The sequence below is a fragment of the Crinia signifera genome, chromosome 2, assembly GCF_055691185.1.
Source record: "Crinia signifera chromosome 2, ASM5569118v1, whole genome shotgun sequence".
NCBI lineage: Eukaryota > Metazoa > Chordata > Amphibia > Anura > Myobatrachidae > Crinia > Crinia signifera.
Window position 1 is genome coordinate 358331997 of NC_139218.1, and position 19429 is coordinate 358351425.

At 46.7% G+C, this 19429-nt stretch overlaps 1 protein-coding gene across 3 annotated transcripts in view; it reads right to left on the bottom strand.

Moving 5' to 3' along the window:
• Positions 1-19429, bottom strand: part of MTUS2 (microtubule associated scaffold protein 2) — a 443851-nt gene that overhangs the window by 276163 nt on the left and 148259 nt on the right. For all 3 annotated transcript variants that reach the window (XM_083169852.1, XM_083169851.1, XM_083169853.1), the window contains exon 3: positions 9059-9299. In XM_083169852.1, the coding sequence (XP_083025978.1) occupies positions 9059-9299 (241 nt within the window). The remainder of the gene's footprint in view (positions 1-9058; positions 9300-19429) is intronic.

The following is a 19429-nucleotide window of genomic DNA, read 5'->3' on the forward strand; positions in this document are numbered from 1 at the left end:
GTGTGGGGCGGCTGTACTCACAGGGATCCGGGCGTTAGCGTGTCTCTGCTCAGCCGGTAAGGAGTTTGATGTGTTCTGCGCGCTGGCAGTGTGGGCGGTCAGGTCGGGTGCAGGCTTTTTTCAGGGGTTCCGTTCAGCTTTGCTAGCCGGTGTACGGAGGTCTCTGGCGTCTGGTGGCAGCGCGCGTGTGATTGCGCGGTTTGGGTCTCCACTGAAGTGCCGCCGTCTCCGTCCGCTTGCTGTTCGCGGGCTCAGCCTGGTGTGCTCTGGCTGCGTCTCACCAAGGTCTTCGGCAGCTTCTTGTGGTTGGTATAGGGAGCGTGCAAAGAGGGGAAAGGCTCGCCCCAGGGGTCCTGTGTTTCTGTTGGCGTTGGCGGTAATGGCGTCTCCGTCTTCGCCTGTATGGAGGCCTCAGAATGTGCAGGCCAGGCTCCGGTGGTTATACAGCTCGTATCCTTTCGATGGACCTCTTGTTAGAAAGGTCAGGGTATCCTCTATCTGATGGTGGTGTGATTTTTCTTTTTCACAGAGGATAGAGGTTGGATGGAGGAGGATATTAGGTTTGGGAGCTGGAGAGATATCTAAAATGCGGCCATCGCGATGCTCCGCCCACCGGAAGCCCACCATACAGATTCTAATGTCCTTATTAATTACAGTTGTTGGTAACTAATCTGATTCTCTGTGTACTATATACCCAAAGTATACTGAATAGATCCTTGGCCGTAAAGATGTTCTAGAAGAAACCAATAGAGAATTTATTACTGGCTTCAGTTCCAATGTCTTCTCTCAAAATGTTCCTGTCCGTTTAGGTTTCAGTCTACTGTGAAAACACTAAAGTGTTCTTTCCAGACTTGACAGCCTACTTACTGCCCGAGCTGAGATTTAATATAAGGCAGCTGGCTGAATCAAATGAATAGGATTTAAATATTACTTCTGTGGGTCTGCATATGCATCCCGCAAGAGCCTTAATCCATCCAGTGTGTAAATGTCACTTTCATGGTTTCTATATTATCATTTGTCAGTGGGAGCTGACAACAGGAGTGTGCTGCCAACCTTCTGTTTCTGTGATACACGATTCTTTGCCTTTGCCAGTTTCTATGAGCCAATATTTACACGGCTGTTCCAATACAATCACATACCGGGTTACCAACAATGACATAAATAATCAGCAGAGGCTGAGTTACAGTACTTACATTAAAGGGCCATATCGCCTAAGTGTTGCAATGTACGGGATTGTGAATTTTTCTGAGGGCAAGATGATATGGTGTATGGCTAGAAGTGATTATGGGCTTCTGACTGCATATTGCTACGGGCCAGGAGCTAGATCCGGAACAAGTCACTAGTAATTGTGTATGGTGATGACCCATGAGAGGTTCCAATAAGGAGTCAGTGTTAGGGGCTAACGCAGTAATGGTTTGTTTCTAAGCTGAAACTTGTGCCAGGCCAGAGGAATAACTTAATATGTATTTTATACTAGTTAAAAGCCTGTCAAAATGAAAATGTACTTTGGTTTTGAGCAGTGACAGTTTTTACTTTCACTTTGACCTGTGACAGTTTTTAGCCCACAAACTCCCCACACCCAGACCCTATCTGCTCCTATCTCAAAGCTCTGTCTTCACAGCTCCCTCTCTCCATATCCAGCAAGTTTGAAACCGATCGATGTCCCTGCAAAAATGTCTTTCACGGTGGACCGCGAAGTGGCCTCTAGTGGTCAAGGGCGGTACTTCACCTCATAGATGTGAGAAATATAGGGCGAAATGTAATAGGGTGCGATTTTTTAGACATGTGCGATTTTTGGTCAAAAACGGCCGAAATTGCACATTTTCCGAAAATCGCACATTTAATAGGTTGAAAATCGCGGTAAAAATCACACTTTTTACCGCGAAATCGCACTTTTGAAAGTGGCGATTTTTAGTCGCATCCAGATGTTTTCCCATTATAAAGTATACAACTCGCAAATGTAATAGGGTGCGATTTTTGGTAAATGTTACCAAAAATCGCAAAAAAAATAGACCAGGTTCTGACAGGCGAATTTGACAGAATCATGCACAGATCATTGAGATCTGTGCATGGTCCTGTTAATAAAAATGTGTAAAAGTGTTTTTATAAAAAAAAAACGGCGTGGGGTCCCCCCTCCTAAGCATAACCAGCCCCGGGCTCATTGAGCCGGACCTGGTTCCAAAAATATGGGGGACAAAAAGCATAGGGGTCCCCCGTATTTCTGAAACCAGCCCCGGACTCTTGGACCGGGCCTGGTTCCAAAAATACGGGGGACAAAAAATCTGGGGGTCCCCCGTATTTTGAAACCAGCACCGGGCTCCAACAGCCCGCGGTGTCATGCCACAGCCGGGGGACACTTTTTATACAAGGTCCCCCGGCCAAAACATGAGCACCGTGGCTGGTCAGCCTTGGATGGGGTACCTGGAGGAGTGGGGACCCCCCCAATAAAGGGGTCCCCCCCCAGGCTTCACCCGTCCAGGGCTGAAGCCCGGGGCTGTCACCGGCGTCCGTGGCCAGTGGACGCCGGCCTGATAGGGTTATCGATCATACGTTACATTGCTTTATACCGGAGAACAACAAGTGCCAGCAGACCTCCCCCGCATGCTGGGACTTGGAGAACCACAAGTCCCAGCATGCGGGGCATTAATGGGCCCGCTGGGACTTGTAGTCCACCTGTAAAAAGAATGTTTATAAAAAACACACACACAGAGAGAAGTAAAAGTTTATTACACACACACCTCACTTTTACACCAGCATACTTAGCATTCCTGGATCCAGCGCTGGTCTGGCTGCTTCACAGCCGGCTCCCCCCGCACTGACAGGCAGCGGGGAGAACCGGCTTTCTCCGTTGCCTCTAACAGCTTCTGTAGCGCTGTTCCAGCGCTACAGAGGCTGAGAGCGCGATTGGCCGATACGTCTCCATGGAGACGCATAGCTCAGTCCTGATTGGCTGAGCTATGCGTCACCATGGAGACGCATAGCTCAGCCAATTGCGCTCTCAGCCTCTGTAGCACTGGGACAGCGCTACAGAAGCTGTTAGAGGCAACGGAGAAAGCCGGTTCTCCCCGCTGCTTGTCAGTGCGGGAAGAGCCGGCTGTGAAGCAGCCAGACCAGCGCTGGATCCAGGAATGGTAAGTATGCTGGTGTAAAAGTGAGGTGTGTGTAATAAACTTTTACTTCTGTGTGTGTGTGTGTTTTTTTATAAACATTCTTTTTACAGGTGGACTACAAGTCCCAGCGGGCCCATTAATGCCCTGCATGCTGGGACTTGTGGTTCTCCAAGTCCCAGCATGCGGGGGAGGTCTGCTGGCACTTGTAGTTCTCCGATATAAAGCAATGTAACGTTTGATCGATTTAACCCTATCAAGCCTGGACGGGTGAAGCCTGGGGGGGGGACCCCTTTATTGGGGGGGTCCCCACTCCTCCAGGTACCCCGTCCAAGGCTGACCAGCCACGGTGCTCATGTTTTGGCCGGGGGACCTTGTATAAAAAGTGTCCCCCGGCTGTGGCATGACACAGCGGGCTGTTGGAGCCCGGTGCTGGTTTCAAAATACGGGGGACCCCCAGATTTTTTTGTCCCCCGTATTTTTGGAACCAGGACCGGTCCAAGAGTCCGGGGCTGGTTTCAGAAATACGGGGGACCCCTATGCTTTTTGTCCCCCATATTTTTGGAACCAGGTCCGGCTCAATGAGCCTGGGGCTGGTTATGCTTAGGAGGGGGGACCCCACGCCGTTTAAAAAAAAAAAAACATTTTCATGACTAAAAATCGCCCGAAATCGCGGCAAATCGCATTTTTTTGCCGCAAATTCGCATCTCATTACATATGCGAATTCGCGGCAAAAAATGCGATTTTTAACGATTTGGTGCGATTTTTTTTTAGTCTAAAAAAATCGCACCCTATTACATTTATATATATATATACTGTATAGATAGATAGATGGCAGAACACCACAACAGTAATATCATTCCCAGCGAGCGTATTAAAGGAGCAACACTTTAATTGCTCTCTCGGAGGCTGTCTAGAGGCGACTAGAGAGCAAAAACATTTTAATTCCCCCACAGAGGTGAGGAGCAGCATTAGTTTTCTATTATATAGGATGTTTATGTTGCATTGTATATCCTCTTAAGTTTAGGTAGCATTGTTTATGCTACCACAAAAATTTACCCCGGTATTCAGTTAGTTCAGATTTACCCCTGTATGCAATCTACTTACCATCAACGGTGCTATCCAGCGACTTTTCATGAATCTTATGTATATTCCAGAAATCACAGTAAATTTTTTGGGCTCAAAAAATGGATGTCTAATTGGATAGGCCAAAATAATTGGCAAAAAAAAAAAATCAGATCCCCTCCCAGTTGATAAATTGTTCAGTAAAAAAATAACAGTCCATGGGTCAGATGCACTAAGCTTCAAAAATTATCAAATGGAGAGTGATAAACAACCAACCAATCAGCTCCTGCCTGACTTTTTTTCAAACACATGTCAGGTAGGAGCTGATTGGCTGGCTGTTTATCACTCCCCATTTTATCATTTTTGAATCTTAGTGCACCTGGCACTATATCAAATACGTCTTAAGGCTGCATCATAACAAGGGCCTTAGGGATTCCACCAGTAGGTTGTGTCAGTGACCGTTTACCGGTCATAAACAATATGTTCCTGTGGAAACTTTGATTGGCATATAGGTGGAAATTTACTAACAAAAATTTGTGAAAAAAATCGTATTTTCATACGAAATTTTCGTATCCTTATTGATGGGACATTCGTATTTGTATTTACAAATATGAATGAATACACCATCGAAAGAATACGACAGAAATCACCATTCAAAAGAATGGTGGTTCCTGATTTACTAAGCGGCCGTATTGAAAATCCATGTAAAAAATAGAGAAATAAAAAATAAATAAAAAAAAACAGCGTGGGGACCCCCCCACAGCCAGCCGTAACCAGCACCAGACTGAAAGAGCCGGGGCTGGTAATAAAAAATCAGGAAACCCGACAAATAGGGGTTCCCCAATTTTTTAAACAAGCTCCAGGTCCAGGGCTGGTTCCTAAAATACGGGAGACAAAATGAATTGGGGTCCCCTGACTTTCTCGGCTCCTGATTGGCCGCTAGGCGGCCAATAGAATCATTCAGAGGAGAGGCGCGGAAGATGAAAGATATCTGCACCTCTCCTCAGTCCGATGCGGGGAGCTGCCGGAATCGCCGGCATTTGGCAGAAGACCAGAACTACGTCGCATCAAGAGGACAGAGTTGGATTTCCTTCCACAGGTCCCCCACGGATTACTTCGGAGCCAGACCCGGACGCCAACACGGACGCCGCCGACATGGACCCGGACGCCGACATGGACCCGAACCAGGACACCGGGCCAAGACCCAGGGACCTACCTACAGGCTCAATATAGGTTAGTATCAGTATGTATGGGCTTTGAATATATTAAAGTTTTATTTTTATTGTGTCAGTGTGTTTATGTGACAATTTTTATTACTGTGGAACTACAAGTGCCAGCGGGCTCTTTAATGCCCCACATGCTGGGACTTGTGGTTCTCCAAGTTCCAGCTTGCGGGGGAGGCTTGCTGGGAGTCATAGTTCCACAGTATTAAACAATAGTTTATTCTATTTTTTGACACTGAATCAGCTCGATGCCCACCCCCCAGAGGCATCGAGGACAGCACGAGGCTTCAGCCTGGTCAGGTAAGTCCTGGAGGGGGGGACCCCTTTATTGGGGGGGTCCCCACTCCCCCAGGGCCCCTGGCCAGGCTGACTGGTCAGTAGGGATAAATGTTTTGGCCGCGGGACCTTATATAATAAGTGTCCCCCCGGCTGTGACATTACCCTGCTGGCTGGATTGGCCTGGGGCTGGTTCTTAAAATACGGGGGACCCCTAGTCATTTTGTCCCCCGTATTTTGGGAACCAGCCCCTGACCTGGAGCCTGGGGCTGGTTTAAAAAAAAATGGGGGAACCCCTATTTGCCGGGTTTCCTGATTTTTTTATTACCGGCCCCGGCTCTTTCAGCCTGGTGCTGGTTACGGCTAATTTATTGAAATAAATTATTTATTTTTCAATTTTTTTTACACACTGCAGCCTGCACGGATCTGACTGATCCGTGCAGACTGCCTATACGAATTTGTATTAGCGGCCGTATGTATGGCCAGCTAATACGAATTAATACGACATCTGAGGTTTACAAAGCAGTAAATTCCCCTCCGGAACACGACTTTGCATACGGCTGAAACAGCCATATGCAGTTGTAGTCATTCGTATTGAGAATACGAATACAATTTTTTGTATTCGTATTCTTAGTAAATTTCCCCTATAATGTCTCATAAGACATTGCATTATATATTTCTATGAAGTCTGTGAGGCAATTGCATATTAAAATGTACAGAGGGTATAATGTAGTCTGACACCTAATGGCTCTGCAAATTAACATTATGCAACAAACAGCAATCGGACACATACTGTACTGCAGTCCGGGAAAGATAAATGTCAGCACATACTAATAATGCAATTAAATTAGACTTTTTATTTCAAGCATAAACATTGCTTAAAGACTGAAAACAAAAATGCGTAAAATATCGCTAGAAGGTTATGTTCATTTCTGTGTCGCTGATAAAATTAACAGCAATTCTATGCCTATCTGTACTGGGGGCGTGTGACAGACGTCGGAATCCCAGCGATTTTACTGGTCATTAGGAGTTTACTGCATTGCTGCAGATTCTAAAATGTTATTAGGCTAATGAATACATCATTCGTACACTCGGCTGTAATTTTGTATTTTGTAAATGGGAAAAAAAAACAACGCACAAAGTAATCTTATTCAGACCACACATAAACACCTTAATGATGTTACATGAATTTACTTTATTACTTTGTGTCCAGAATGTTCACAAACTTTGAAGCAGGAATTAAAGAGAATAAATGTTTCCTATTCTGTGAGCTCAAACCAGTTTTGTGTTCTCTAAAACGGTGTCTGTGTGTGTCAGGGGCGTCTTAAGTGGATTATTCTGGTTGATTCGCAAGGCTGCGAATTTGCGCCAGGGCTGGCCAACGTGATGGCAGTGTCAGTGAGAGGCAGTGTCAGTGAGAGGGGAGGAGAGCAGATACTCTGACGGCAGAGGGGGAGAGGAGGTATGGGGCGGTGGAAGCAGGGGAAGAATGGCTGCTCGGGTTATGTAATTTTAGTGCACTTTACTCTTCCTCAGTACCCAGGCCGTCTAGAAGCCCTCAGGGTTGCCGACTTTCAAATGCTCCTCTCCGGGAGAAGCCCGGAGAGGAGACTTTCATTACCCGTTCGGGGGGGGGGCTTGACTGTGACATCATTAAGCCCCACCCCTATTACGGGAAATAGTCAAAATCACTTATCTCCATGGAGGGGGCGGGGCTAAAATGACATGAGTGTGTCGTTTTAGCTCCGCCCCCTCATCTGAGACCCGCGGATTGCGGCATTTAAATGCCGCGGTCAGGGGGCTCAGTGGGGGTCCCCCTGATTCCGGGAGGGTTGCCCACCCTTCCGGGGGGCCGGGAGGGGGACCCGATTTTCGGGAGACTCCCGGTAATTCCGGGAGGGTCGGCAACCCTGGAAGCCCTGCATATTGCACATGCACCCCAGCCTCACCTCAACTCTGTCCGTCACACCTCTACTTATCCCCCATGTACAGCACCACATAACTGCAGGAAGATAACATATAGGAGACATGGGAAGGGGGTTTAATTACTTAATGGCAGCAGTAACTCATTTGCAAGTGCACTACAAATTGTAAGTTACTGCTGCGTTATGGTGCTACTACATACATAGGCTGCAAACACAAGGATTGCAAACCGCAGCTCATTGTCAGTTCTGACCAATTTAATTGTCAGCTGGTACTCAGTGCATTAATTACCAGAGGGTGCACTTTTCCTCACAGCCTGGGGAGATGCAAGGATGAGTCAGCATTAGAGGGGATGTCACTAAATGCTGACTTCTCCACAGTGACTGTGTGATATTCTCCTGCAGCCAGGGCCGCCGAGAGATATGCCGGGCCCTGGACAACTTGTGGGGGTGTGGCCTATTGCAGGAGGCGTGACCACCTCCTGTGAATAGGTCACGCCCCCAACATGTTTAAGGGGGGGGTGAAAAAAACACTCTAAAGTCGAGGGGTGGTGGTGGTGTTATTGTTGGCCCCCTCAGCAGCAGCACACACCTACCTACAGCATGTGCTGTGCTGACAGCAGGCTCTCACGATCACGGTCAGTGAGACACTCATGCTAAGCCTGCTGTATGTGTGTGCTGGTGGTGCCCGGGAGGGATGGAGGGGGAAGGGGGGTCAGACCAGGGCCCGTGTAAGTAGTGCCTGCCACCCCCCCCCCCCTCTCAGCGGTCCTGCCTGCAACACCCAGTCCTGTTATAGAGGAGGAGTCGACAGCACAGCCACTGGCCTAAGAGGGCAGCCCAGAATCGCCATTCATGCTGAGCAGCCCCCAGAGTGGTCACTGGGATTCCCAACAAGGCCATACACCTTTGCCTCAGGCCATGCTCCCTTTTTGCCATGCGAGCGGGTTCTACTACAGGTCACTAGACCTGGTGACATCTCTGGTTCCCAGCTCAAGTGGCTGATAAACATGGAGGAGTTCTTACCCATTCTGCATAACACTACGGGCCAGATTCTCTAAGCTTCAAAAGTGATAAAATGGACAGTGATAAACAGCCAGCCAATCAGCTCCTACCTGCCATGTCACAGACTGTGTTTGAAAAATGTCAGACAGGAGCTGATTGGCTGGCTGTTTATCACTCTCCATTTCATCAGTTTTGAAGCTTAGAGAATCTGGCTCTTAATTAAGTCTGATCTTAGGTTTACTGTTTTAATAATAATTAACAAATGCACATTGCCATCGATAAACAGCCTATTTTGTGGTATCCAAATTAATCACTGGTGTTTCCTTCAGATGATATCATTATTAATAAAGAATGCAATGTTTGTCCATCAACTACTTAATGTGAAGATCTAGCAAAATATTAAATGGATCCATAACTTAAAAGATCTAAAAATGAAAGTATAAGTGAGATAAAAATCTACCTGCGGTGTCTGAGCTGTAGGCGGCTGCAGCGGCTGACACTAGTTCCTGCTGAGGTATAGGGGAACTTGAGGCGCGCTGGCTTGCAATCAATATTCTGCCCTTTGTCGCTGGTAATCTGGAGACGGCCCCTAGTCCAAGCTGCGGTCTCAGGATCATGGTGGATCTGTAGAAGGTGGGTGGGACTTCATAATGAGGGAACGTGGAGGAACAGAAGTCATCTTTTCTCTGCCTTTCACCTGTCTGCACAAAAGCAATAGATAAAAGCAAACTGCATTAATTGTCCAAACGGTATCAGTGAACTACAAAGAAAATTACATTATATTTGTGCTAGAAGCAAAAGACAACTTACATTACTTCTATGGATTCAATTTCATTTTTTTGTCAAAACCTCTTACACCATCTATAGTACGTTGATGCTTTTTTTTGGACTCCAGGAACATACTCCCAAATGACAAGACGCTTCAAATCACAACAACAATAATAATAATAATAATAATAATAATAATAATAATAATAATAATAATAAAAGAGTTAGGGCAGGATGTACTAAACCAAAAATGCTGTAAAAATCCAATTTTCTGAGTTTTTACCGCATTTTGAAATGCACTAAAGCCCCTCCCGGCGGGGCTCTAGCTCAGGGTTGCCGACTTTTATCTTCTCCTCTCCGGGAGAAGCCATTCACCAGCAGCTCGGGGACGGGGCTTGGACGTGACATCATTAAGCCCCGCCCCCATGATGCAAAATAGCCGAATTCACGGATCTCCGTGAAGTGGCGGGGCTAAAATGACGTGATTGTGCCGTTTTAGCTCCGCCCCCTCCTCTGAGACCCGCGGATTTCGGCATTTAAATGCCAAGGTAGGGATAAGATGGCCGCGATCGGGGGGGGGGGGGGGAAAGGCGCAGTGGGGGGTCTCGCTGAATCCGGGAGGGTTCCCACCTTTCCGGTGGGCCGGGAGGGGGACCCGATTTTCGGGAGACTCCCGGCCATTCCGGGAGGGTAGGCAACCTTGCTCTAGCTGGCATAACCGATAGAAGCCTATGAGCTTCTATTCGCAACATTGCTGTGTGAGGGATCCAACATGGATTCCTCCCAGCATGCCCCATGGCCACCAGCTTCTCTTATTGGGAGAGCTGCCCTTTGCGTTGCTCACCACATATGTTAGTACATATGTGGTGAGCATCGGCACGATGGGTGGAGGGATGTACCACTGCGTTTAACTAATCAAAGACAACTAACGAAAATTCTTACTCTAAGTCACAGCTCACTAGTAGCAGTAGCAGCAGCACACTATGGGGAGCATAGAAAAGAAGACCCTGTGTGTGATCATGTGCTGCTGTCTCTCTCTCTCTCTCTCTCTCTCTCTCTCTCTCTCTCTCCTTTCCCACAAAGGGGATAATGAGTGTCATCAGCAGTAGCACAGTGATTACAACAAACCACTGTCCTTGCAAAAAAAAACTCCTAATACTCCCTTTATACCGCACCAATAATCCACGGTATAGACAGATTGTTGCCGGGTTGACCTGGGTCGAGGCGCAGTGTGAAAGCACCAAACTGAATAACCTGGCAATTTAACCCAGGTTGTAAGAAGAGTTACACGTAGGTCGCCCTGTGTATAATGGGAAACCTGGATGTAGTGTGAAAGTCCCGGGACTGTCCCGGGACTGTCCCAGTTTAGCGAAGTACTGTAGTATTAGTTTTACCCCTGACAGAATTTGTAGAATCCGAGAGTTTGAAAATACAATGTCAGACAGCAGGTGATTTATGGCCGACAGAGGAGCAACAGAGTTGGCAGCTATAATTGTAAAGTATATTGAAGTGAGACCTAAATGAATAAAATAGATGTACATCCAGTAGACCTGTATGTACTGTATTTACAATTTTTGTTTTCATTTTTTTCATTACAATTTATTTTAAACTTGTATTTGAGAATGAATCCAGCTTCATATTCCAGTGCGCATGCTGGTAGCCTGAAACCAGCCCTCGGCGCTCCACTCCCCTGCTATCATGGCAGCCTTACTTGGCTGCTAGTGTTGATGTGGTTCCTAAAAACTTGGGGTGATTCAGCTTTGATTGGAGGGGGCCGAATTCATCCCTGTTCCGATGGTGGGGGGTCTGCGTGTGCGTGTATTTGCGCATCTGCAGACCCCGGAAGCGAACGGCTTTGGCGAATTTAACACTCGACAAACCTTTCACTCCGGAGAGAGGGGTGGACACCAGGCTGGAGGAGGGGAATGCCCAGCGTTTTATGGGCGTCCCCACAAAAACGCTGGACATTCCCCTGGGATCACAGGTGGGCATGGGTCGGCCGGCTGATATCACATGACAGTGCCTGCCCCCTTTTCAACAGATAGCGGACGTAATACAAGTCAGTTCATACTGACTTTTATTACCAAAGGCAGGAGAAATCATTCGATGGTGAGGGACCATCAAATGATTCCTCCTGCTAGCGGATCACATCCCCTCCCAAACTAGTGAATGGATTTGGGTGCCCGCCATTCGGTGGGGCAGCTTTCGGAGTCCTCCCTATCATACGGTGAAGAGGCGCAGCGTCTATTCCCGCAGCTGAGAGCCTGGGGGCTGGTCAGCAGCTTACAGAGCCGCTAGCCATGCCCCCACAGCGGCTAAAACAAGGGCATGGCCTTGCTGCTAATCCATGCCCCCTAATTTCGCCTGTGCGTCTTCGGCGTGCACGGATGTCCCTCCTGCCTTGTCTGCACAGTTGGGAGGTATGCTTGCGTATACTAGGAATAAGATTTGGATCGCTGTGCAACAGCCAGTTAGGTAAAGGCCCCCATACATTGGTCTGACCAAGGACAAGTCGGACCTGATTGTCCCGGCAGCTCCCTGGGAGGGGTCACACGGGCAGAGCGGGAGCAGGGGGACGGCGCACACCAGCGAGGGGACCAGGGAGCGAGGGACAGCAGGGGGGGGGGGGGGTACACGTAAAGCCCATACAAATGAATGGGCAGCCACTGATTGGCTCCCTGGTTCCCTCCGCCGCCCGAACCCCCCCCCCCCCCCCTGCTCCCTCTGTCCGGATCTTTGCTAGCCCGCATCCCCCGTCCGGCTCCAGGCTGCACATAAGATTTAGCAAATCTTATGTGCAGACCATCCCAGGGGCAAACGCAGGATTTTCAGAAGGGGGTTTCCAAAGAGGGGCGGAGCAAAGCACGAGATGGACACTTAGGTGACCCAGTATATGCCGGGTCAGTTAAAGTATTATAGATAGACCAAATGTATATAAATAATAATAATAATAATAATAATAATAATAATAAAAAAAAAAATATATATATATATATATATATATATATATAACAGCATTGTAGATCCCTGGGCATAGCAATGTATTGGGGCCCCTACCTATGCTCCAGCGGTAGGGGTGGGGGAAGCTTTGCTGTCCCGTGGGTGGTAGGGGGTATTATATCAACCCCTCAGCATGTAGGGCCTGGATCAATAATTTCCACTAATTACCCCTTTACTGCACAGATGGTGGGAGATGAGGTGGGAGAAGGGGGCATTGGGCTGAATGAAGGGGTCCTGATACATAACTTCCAGGGTGGTAGAGGATGTTTAATACGCAGAGGAGGGGTGAATAGTGGAGTGGGCTTATTATTCATAATTTTCTGGTGGGAGGACAGCTTGCTTGACTGCAGATATCTCCAGTTCCCGGAAATAGATTTCTTAGATTTTAATGGAATTAAAAACTAGAGAATCCCACCGCCTCAGAGTTCAGGAGGCAGAGCAATCTGCCAACGAGTATAGAAAACGACATACCAGGTGTGTGGAGCTGGAGAAGTAACCAGCTGCTGGAAGGCTAACATTTCTGGTTCTGGGAATAGTAGAGACAAGTGACTAGTGTCCCTCAAAGGGGGAGAGTCCCAGCTTTTGGAATATACCCTCAGAAAAACTCTGACAGACAGTCAGACAGAACCTGAAATATCTGACTGGGAACAGCAATTAACAGGCTTGGATGGGGACCACTGCTTTGAAGTCAGATATCTCCGGTTCCCCAGGGCCGATTTTTAAAATTCTTGTACCCATGGAAAGAGGGGATCAGCTTTCAGTGTAGGGTCCTTAGATTCCTGGGGGGGTTTCTGGGTATACAGGGTACTCAGAAACCCCCTGCATGCGCTACTGCATCCAACCTCCCGAGTACGATCCGATGTGCATTGGACCACGCATCAGGTCGGACGGGATGTCTACATGTGCGATTTGGGCAGATTTCACAGTCTGATTCATCCGAATCGGGTGAAATCGTGCCCAAATCGCATAGTGTATGGAGGCCTTAACAGTTAAACAGTGACAGTACAGATATACATAATACATACAGGTATACTCTAGATGTGCCCTGGGGAGGGTAATGTACATGTAGACACAGGGGACATATATTTGCTGATATAGACATAGGGCTGGATTTCTGTTAGGTCCACTAGAATTGCATGGGGAAATGTTTTCCCTTATTTCCTTGCCTCCATCATTTACCTAAGTATGCCAAATGGCATTAACCTCATACGTTCCTGGCTGCACCTGGCGATTTGCAATAAGCACCCGCTTTCTAAAGGTTAATAAACCAATCCCTGGTTTAGTTATTATCTGCCGTGTGGACAGACCTCGTAAACCGCTGCCACATATTAATATCATAGCATCTGCCAATATTTATATTTTTTAATTTACTGCTTATAATGATCAGAACAATGACACAGATGCTTTATGTAATTTCATACAATACCTGCTCCTAGCCTGAAGATGTCACTACTGCTGTTATCTATGGATAGTTATTGTCAGCAGTGCAACCCCCAGAAACAATAAATAGGGAAATTGTTTCTACAAAATGTTTTGAACTCTATAGAAAGGATGTACACGAGAGAGTTTGGCAGCGTATTAATGATGAGACGTGTTCATTGTCTCTGACAACGCTCTGCTGCTGACAAACCATTCATATCCAAGCAGTTTGTTGGCGGCTTACACTGACCTTTAGCTAACGCAATTCCATCATGAAATTGCACTGTGATTATAAATAGCAAAAACACATTTATCTATCTCAAAATGAATGTTTCCGGCAACAAATCTTCTGTACTGTACGGTATAATACATCGCCTGCATCCTGCCTACTCTATACTACTGAAACTGTTGAACCACCACTTGGTTTTAAAGCATCAGACTGCTGCTTGAATTTGAGTTCCCTCAATAAACCACATTTGAATAATACCCTAAAAAAAGTTTTGGACATTCTTTCCACACTGTGTTCAGACAGTGACAACTTTCTGGTTCTATAGCAGTATTGGCAGGACGGGGGATAACTCTCAGATCAATCGATGGTCACCAACCATCGGAGGATGTGGTGAGTGCATGCATATATAAAGTGACCCTCAGGTCTCTTGGATATGCATGCACATTCCGGAGGAAGTGGGCGGGCAGCTACATCCGGTGATGTCAGCTGCCTGCCCCGGCACCCAAGTCACCCAGAGATTTCCATGAAAACGCCAAGTGTTTTCATGGTAACGCCCACAAAATGCTGGGAATTCCCATGGGCGGTTCCATACAGTTGGAACAACAAAGTTGAAAGCTCGACCCCCAGATGAATTCAGGGAGATTCTGGGTACTGTTAGTAGTCCTTCTTCAACGGATCGTAGTAATCAAGCAGGACAGTAAGGAATCAGCAGCTGCTGCAGGTACCTTGGGCCCTGGTCATGTAGGGCCTTGAAAGTGAGTAAGTCAATCTTTAAAACGGTTCGCCATCTTACAGGCAGCCAGTGACGGGAGTAGAGAATGGGAGTTATGTGTCAGGAGCGGGGCTGCTTAGTTAATAGTCTGGCGGCTGCATTTTGTACCATCTGTAAGCGGTGCAATTCTTTTGATGGGAAACCCAGGTAGAGAGCATATATATCTCAATAACAGTCAAATAATACTATGCCATGGGTACTGGCAAGTAATATGCCAGCATTAGCAATCATATGCCATCAGTGCCACAATAATACGTCACTGTGCTTGTGTTGTGAGGTGCCTGTTTAGGCAGTAGTTCCATATCACAACTGTGCCCAAGCATGGGTGCGGGTGCTCAGTGTAAGCGGGCATCGGAACATGCAGAGTCTCAAGATGCAGACACAACTGCTGATGCAAGGATGTGATGAATGCAGTGAAGCATAATGAGCTGCTGGAGAACTGCCTGTTGGGCACTAGACCATGTCCTAGTTCGACACAAGTGAACTCACAGGCTTTCTCCTTAAATAACTGCAGGGGGGACCTACATAAGAATATACTTCCTCCTCTTTATCTACTCTCTTTCTCTCTATCCCCCTTTATTCTGGTTTATTTGCTCAGATGAGAATTCGTATCCTTGCGAGTGAACCAGATCCCACCTTGCGAATGGTGGTACACCGGCCCACCATTCACAAAGCGAGTTCCTTTGCACTGGCTGCGAATGGATGTTTTACATAAACATGATTATCACCGACCAGATGATGCTCTGAGCCTCATTACATATGCGTGCATGTTCAGTAGGAAATGGGCGGATCACCGGATGTCAGCTGCTCAACCCCCGCATATACGTCATGTCTCCATTAGCATGAGAATGCTCAGTGTTCTCATGGGAACGCCCATGAAGCTCTGGGCATTCCCATATGCTAATGGTCCAGCCCAGCACCCCACGCCCTCCACCGCCCTTGGTCCGCAAGGATGTACGCACCAAGCACATGCACAGAAATGCGAATGCGCATACACTAAACATAGGTATGTGAACGCACACGGCCGGTCGAACGTAACTGACATTTATTTCACATGGAGATAGTCATAAAGGGGGCAGGCACTAGCATCATGTGACATCAACCGCCCGCCCCGAGCAGGTATCGGCCCATCTGCGTTCCCATGGGAATGCCCAGCGTTTTCATTGCACATAAAACGCTGGTAAGTAAATTAGGATTTAGTAAATGCCGAAAATACGTATAGGCAGTGGTATTTGCATACAACTGCCTAGGAATACGCCTATTTCAGGTGTATGCAGCTTAGTAAATTTCCCCCACAGTGTGAAGAGGCAACATAGCAACCAATCAGCTTCTAACTGACATGTGATAGGCTGTGTTTGGAAAATGACAAGAGTTGATTGGTTGGAACTTTATCCCATGAGCTTTGTTGATTCTCCCCCTCAATGTCTCTGACAAGACTTCTATGTCGCAGGCCCGCTGAGTGGTAAATGTAGGAGTTTCAGGGTGAAAATAAGACTTGAGCTACAATCCATGCATTCCCATAAGTAATGTTATATACTAGATTTGGCCACATACAATACAGTATGTATGGTTTGGAGAACAAGTATAATTTAAAGCTGAGGTTAATGGACAATGGATGTATATTGTGCCTGATTCAAGATCGCTATATAATGGTAGTGAATTCGGTCCAGAAACCAATGACGCACTCACAGACCCATTTACTTGTGAATGTACACTGCTTAGCAAGCAGACTTGAATTAGGCCCATTGTTCATTCCTCCTAATGACAACCAAGCACATCCCTAGGATGTAGCACTTCTGTAACCCAACAGGACCGTGGTGTATCTGTAACTGGGTCCAAGTTTGCCAGAGCTGCAGAATGTTGGCCCAGGTTGGTTCTGCCTGGAAAATGACTGCTGCTTTAAAAAACATGGCTGACATTCCGCACCCCTCAAACTCAGAACCTATTACATACAGTATACCCCCATACACCATATACCAAAACCAAAAATAGCATATTAAGAGGTATACACTTGGCACTGTATTCTTACACCACTGCACGCCCTTAGTTCGTGTATTCAGCCATATGTTAGGTTGTCACGCTTAAAGGGATTAACAAAAACCCAGAATATAAATAGTCCCAAGTGTAATATAAACCAGAAAATAAAACAGTAAGTTACAAATCTACAGATGGCGCTCAATGGTCTATATACTACAGACTACCCTAGTAGGAAACAAAACCGCCATTAGAAGTGCTCTTAACCCCTTAATGACCAGATAGTTTGCACTAAAACAACTGGTTTGGCAGATTCCCCTTGTGCTTACTGCACCGCAATAACATTTATTCCAAAATGAATTTACCTATTTTAGTTCAGGTAAATTCATTTGGATTTTCAGACGTGTTGGAATTTTCCTTAACAAATGACTAAACGTTAAAAGTAAAACACTGTATATTAAGGACATTAGATAAACATAACACTATAGATCAGTGATGGCTAACCTTGACACTCCAGCTGTTGTTGAACTACACATCCCATCATGCCCTGCTACAGTTTTACTATTTGACCATGCTAAAACTGATGCAGGGCATGCTGGGATGTGTAGTTCAACAACAGCTGGAGTGTCAAGGTTAGCCATCACTGATATAGTTGAATATTGATCTCCTGATAGTTCCATTTACACATTTCCAGAAGACCAAATGGTAGCACTTAGTTCTTCTACGTATGGGAACATGAAACATATTGGGCCAGATGCACTAAGCTTCAAAAGTGATAAAATGGAGAGTGATACACAGCCAGCCAATCAGCTCCTACCTGCCATGTCACAGACTGTGTTTAAAAAATGTCAAGTAGGAGCTGATTGGTTGGTTGTTTATCACTCTCCATTTTATCACTTTTGAAGCTTAGTGTATCCGGCCCTTATACTTTTGGCAAAGTGTAAGTTATAGGGCCAGAAACAATGCTAGAATATTTCGTCGAGCTAATGGAGCCTACACATGGGACGATTTCAGACCATTTTTTAAGGGATCTGGCTAGATCCCTTAGAAAATGACCCTACATTGCTCCATGTGTATGGGGCCATAGCGGTAGCTATTGCCAGGCGATTAAGATAATGCATGCAGGATAAATCTAGTCAGATCACCAGTCAGGGCCAGCGATCTCGCCGGAGAACACTGGCCCTGACAGATCACTCAGCAGACATCACTGTGTAGCGCTGTGTGCTGAGCGATCTAGCATTGCTCAGATCGCTCAGCACAGATGCCCCGTGTGTAGGCCCATAACAATTGAAAAAAAGCCACCCACACACTGCTTTTGAAGACTTTGGAAATATAATTAAAAAATCAGAGCATTCATAATGATTTTTCAGTTTTTTCTACTGAGGCAACTAGCATTCTCCTCTCCCTAGCAGCTACAATTCCAAAGGTAAAGAGGGAATATACTGGTAATACATTGATTGCTAGGAGTTCCTACTGCAGTCTGCACCCTGAGCCCAGTCAGACACAAAGCTGTGACAGGCCACTGTAATGACGGAGCATGACTTCCTCACGGACACCAAACTATCGCAGCGGGAATCACAGCTCAATCTCTGCTGTGGCAATTCAATTACCGGCTTAGCTCTGGATTGGCACATTGAGGTCAACAACGTTACTAGTTTTCCCTCACACCCTAAAGACGAACAACCAGTTTGTAAACGACAGGTCATTCCAAATGGTTGTTACCCGTGTGTGGGCAGTTTAACTGTACACCTGGAAAAACTATGGGTGAAAATTAATAGGATGAGAGATTCAGAAAGCGAGAGACTTGGTAAGAAATCTCCAGGGTTTTTTTTTTAAAGCGGCAATCATTTACACTGCAAAAACAAACTGGTTTTGCTGTGTAAATGATTGCCGCTTTAAAAAAACTAGAGATTTCTTACCAAGTCTCTCACTTTCTGAATCTCTCATCCTATTACATTTCCCCCTATGTTTCAATGCAAGGGTTGCATATACTGTATATATTTATACTATTTTCACACTGCAACTGTATTGGGGATGTCAGGCGCCGTCCCTTCTCCCCAGAAGTACAGCTGAGGGTCTTCCCTCCAGGCTTGGCAAGTAGTATGTTAAAAGGTTTGCACAAAAACTTGCAATAAATACCCAAAGCTCTTGACAGCAGCCAGCCAGAGGGGGTTTCAAAGTAGAGGGGCAGATTCATTAAGCTTGGTGAAGTGATAAAGTGGTTGGTACTTTATCACCGGCCAATCAGCTGTCAACTGTGTAGTTACAGGCTTGGTTTAAAATATGACAGGTAGGAGCTGATTGGCCGATGATAAAGTACCAGTGATCATTATTTGGCACAAGACAGGGATGGACTGGGGCATGTGAGTGTACCAACATGGCAGGGGAGCGGAGACTGGCTTCATGGAACACCTCCAAACCTCCCAACTGTCCCGATTACAACGGGACAGTCCCGCTACTTAGAGACTGTGCAGATGTCCCTCTCGCGGGTGGCAGTGTCCCATGGGTGGGGTGGGCAATTGGAGTGAGCTGGTGATGGCACAGCATCTCTTTGGTGCAGGGAGGGAGCCTGGGGCTGTCCAGCTGCTAGGGGAGCTCTAGGCACGCCAACGGAGATTACAAAAACGGGGTCGCAGTGATAGGTTATGGCCCTATGCTAGAGGCCACGC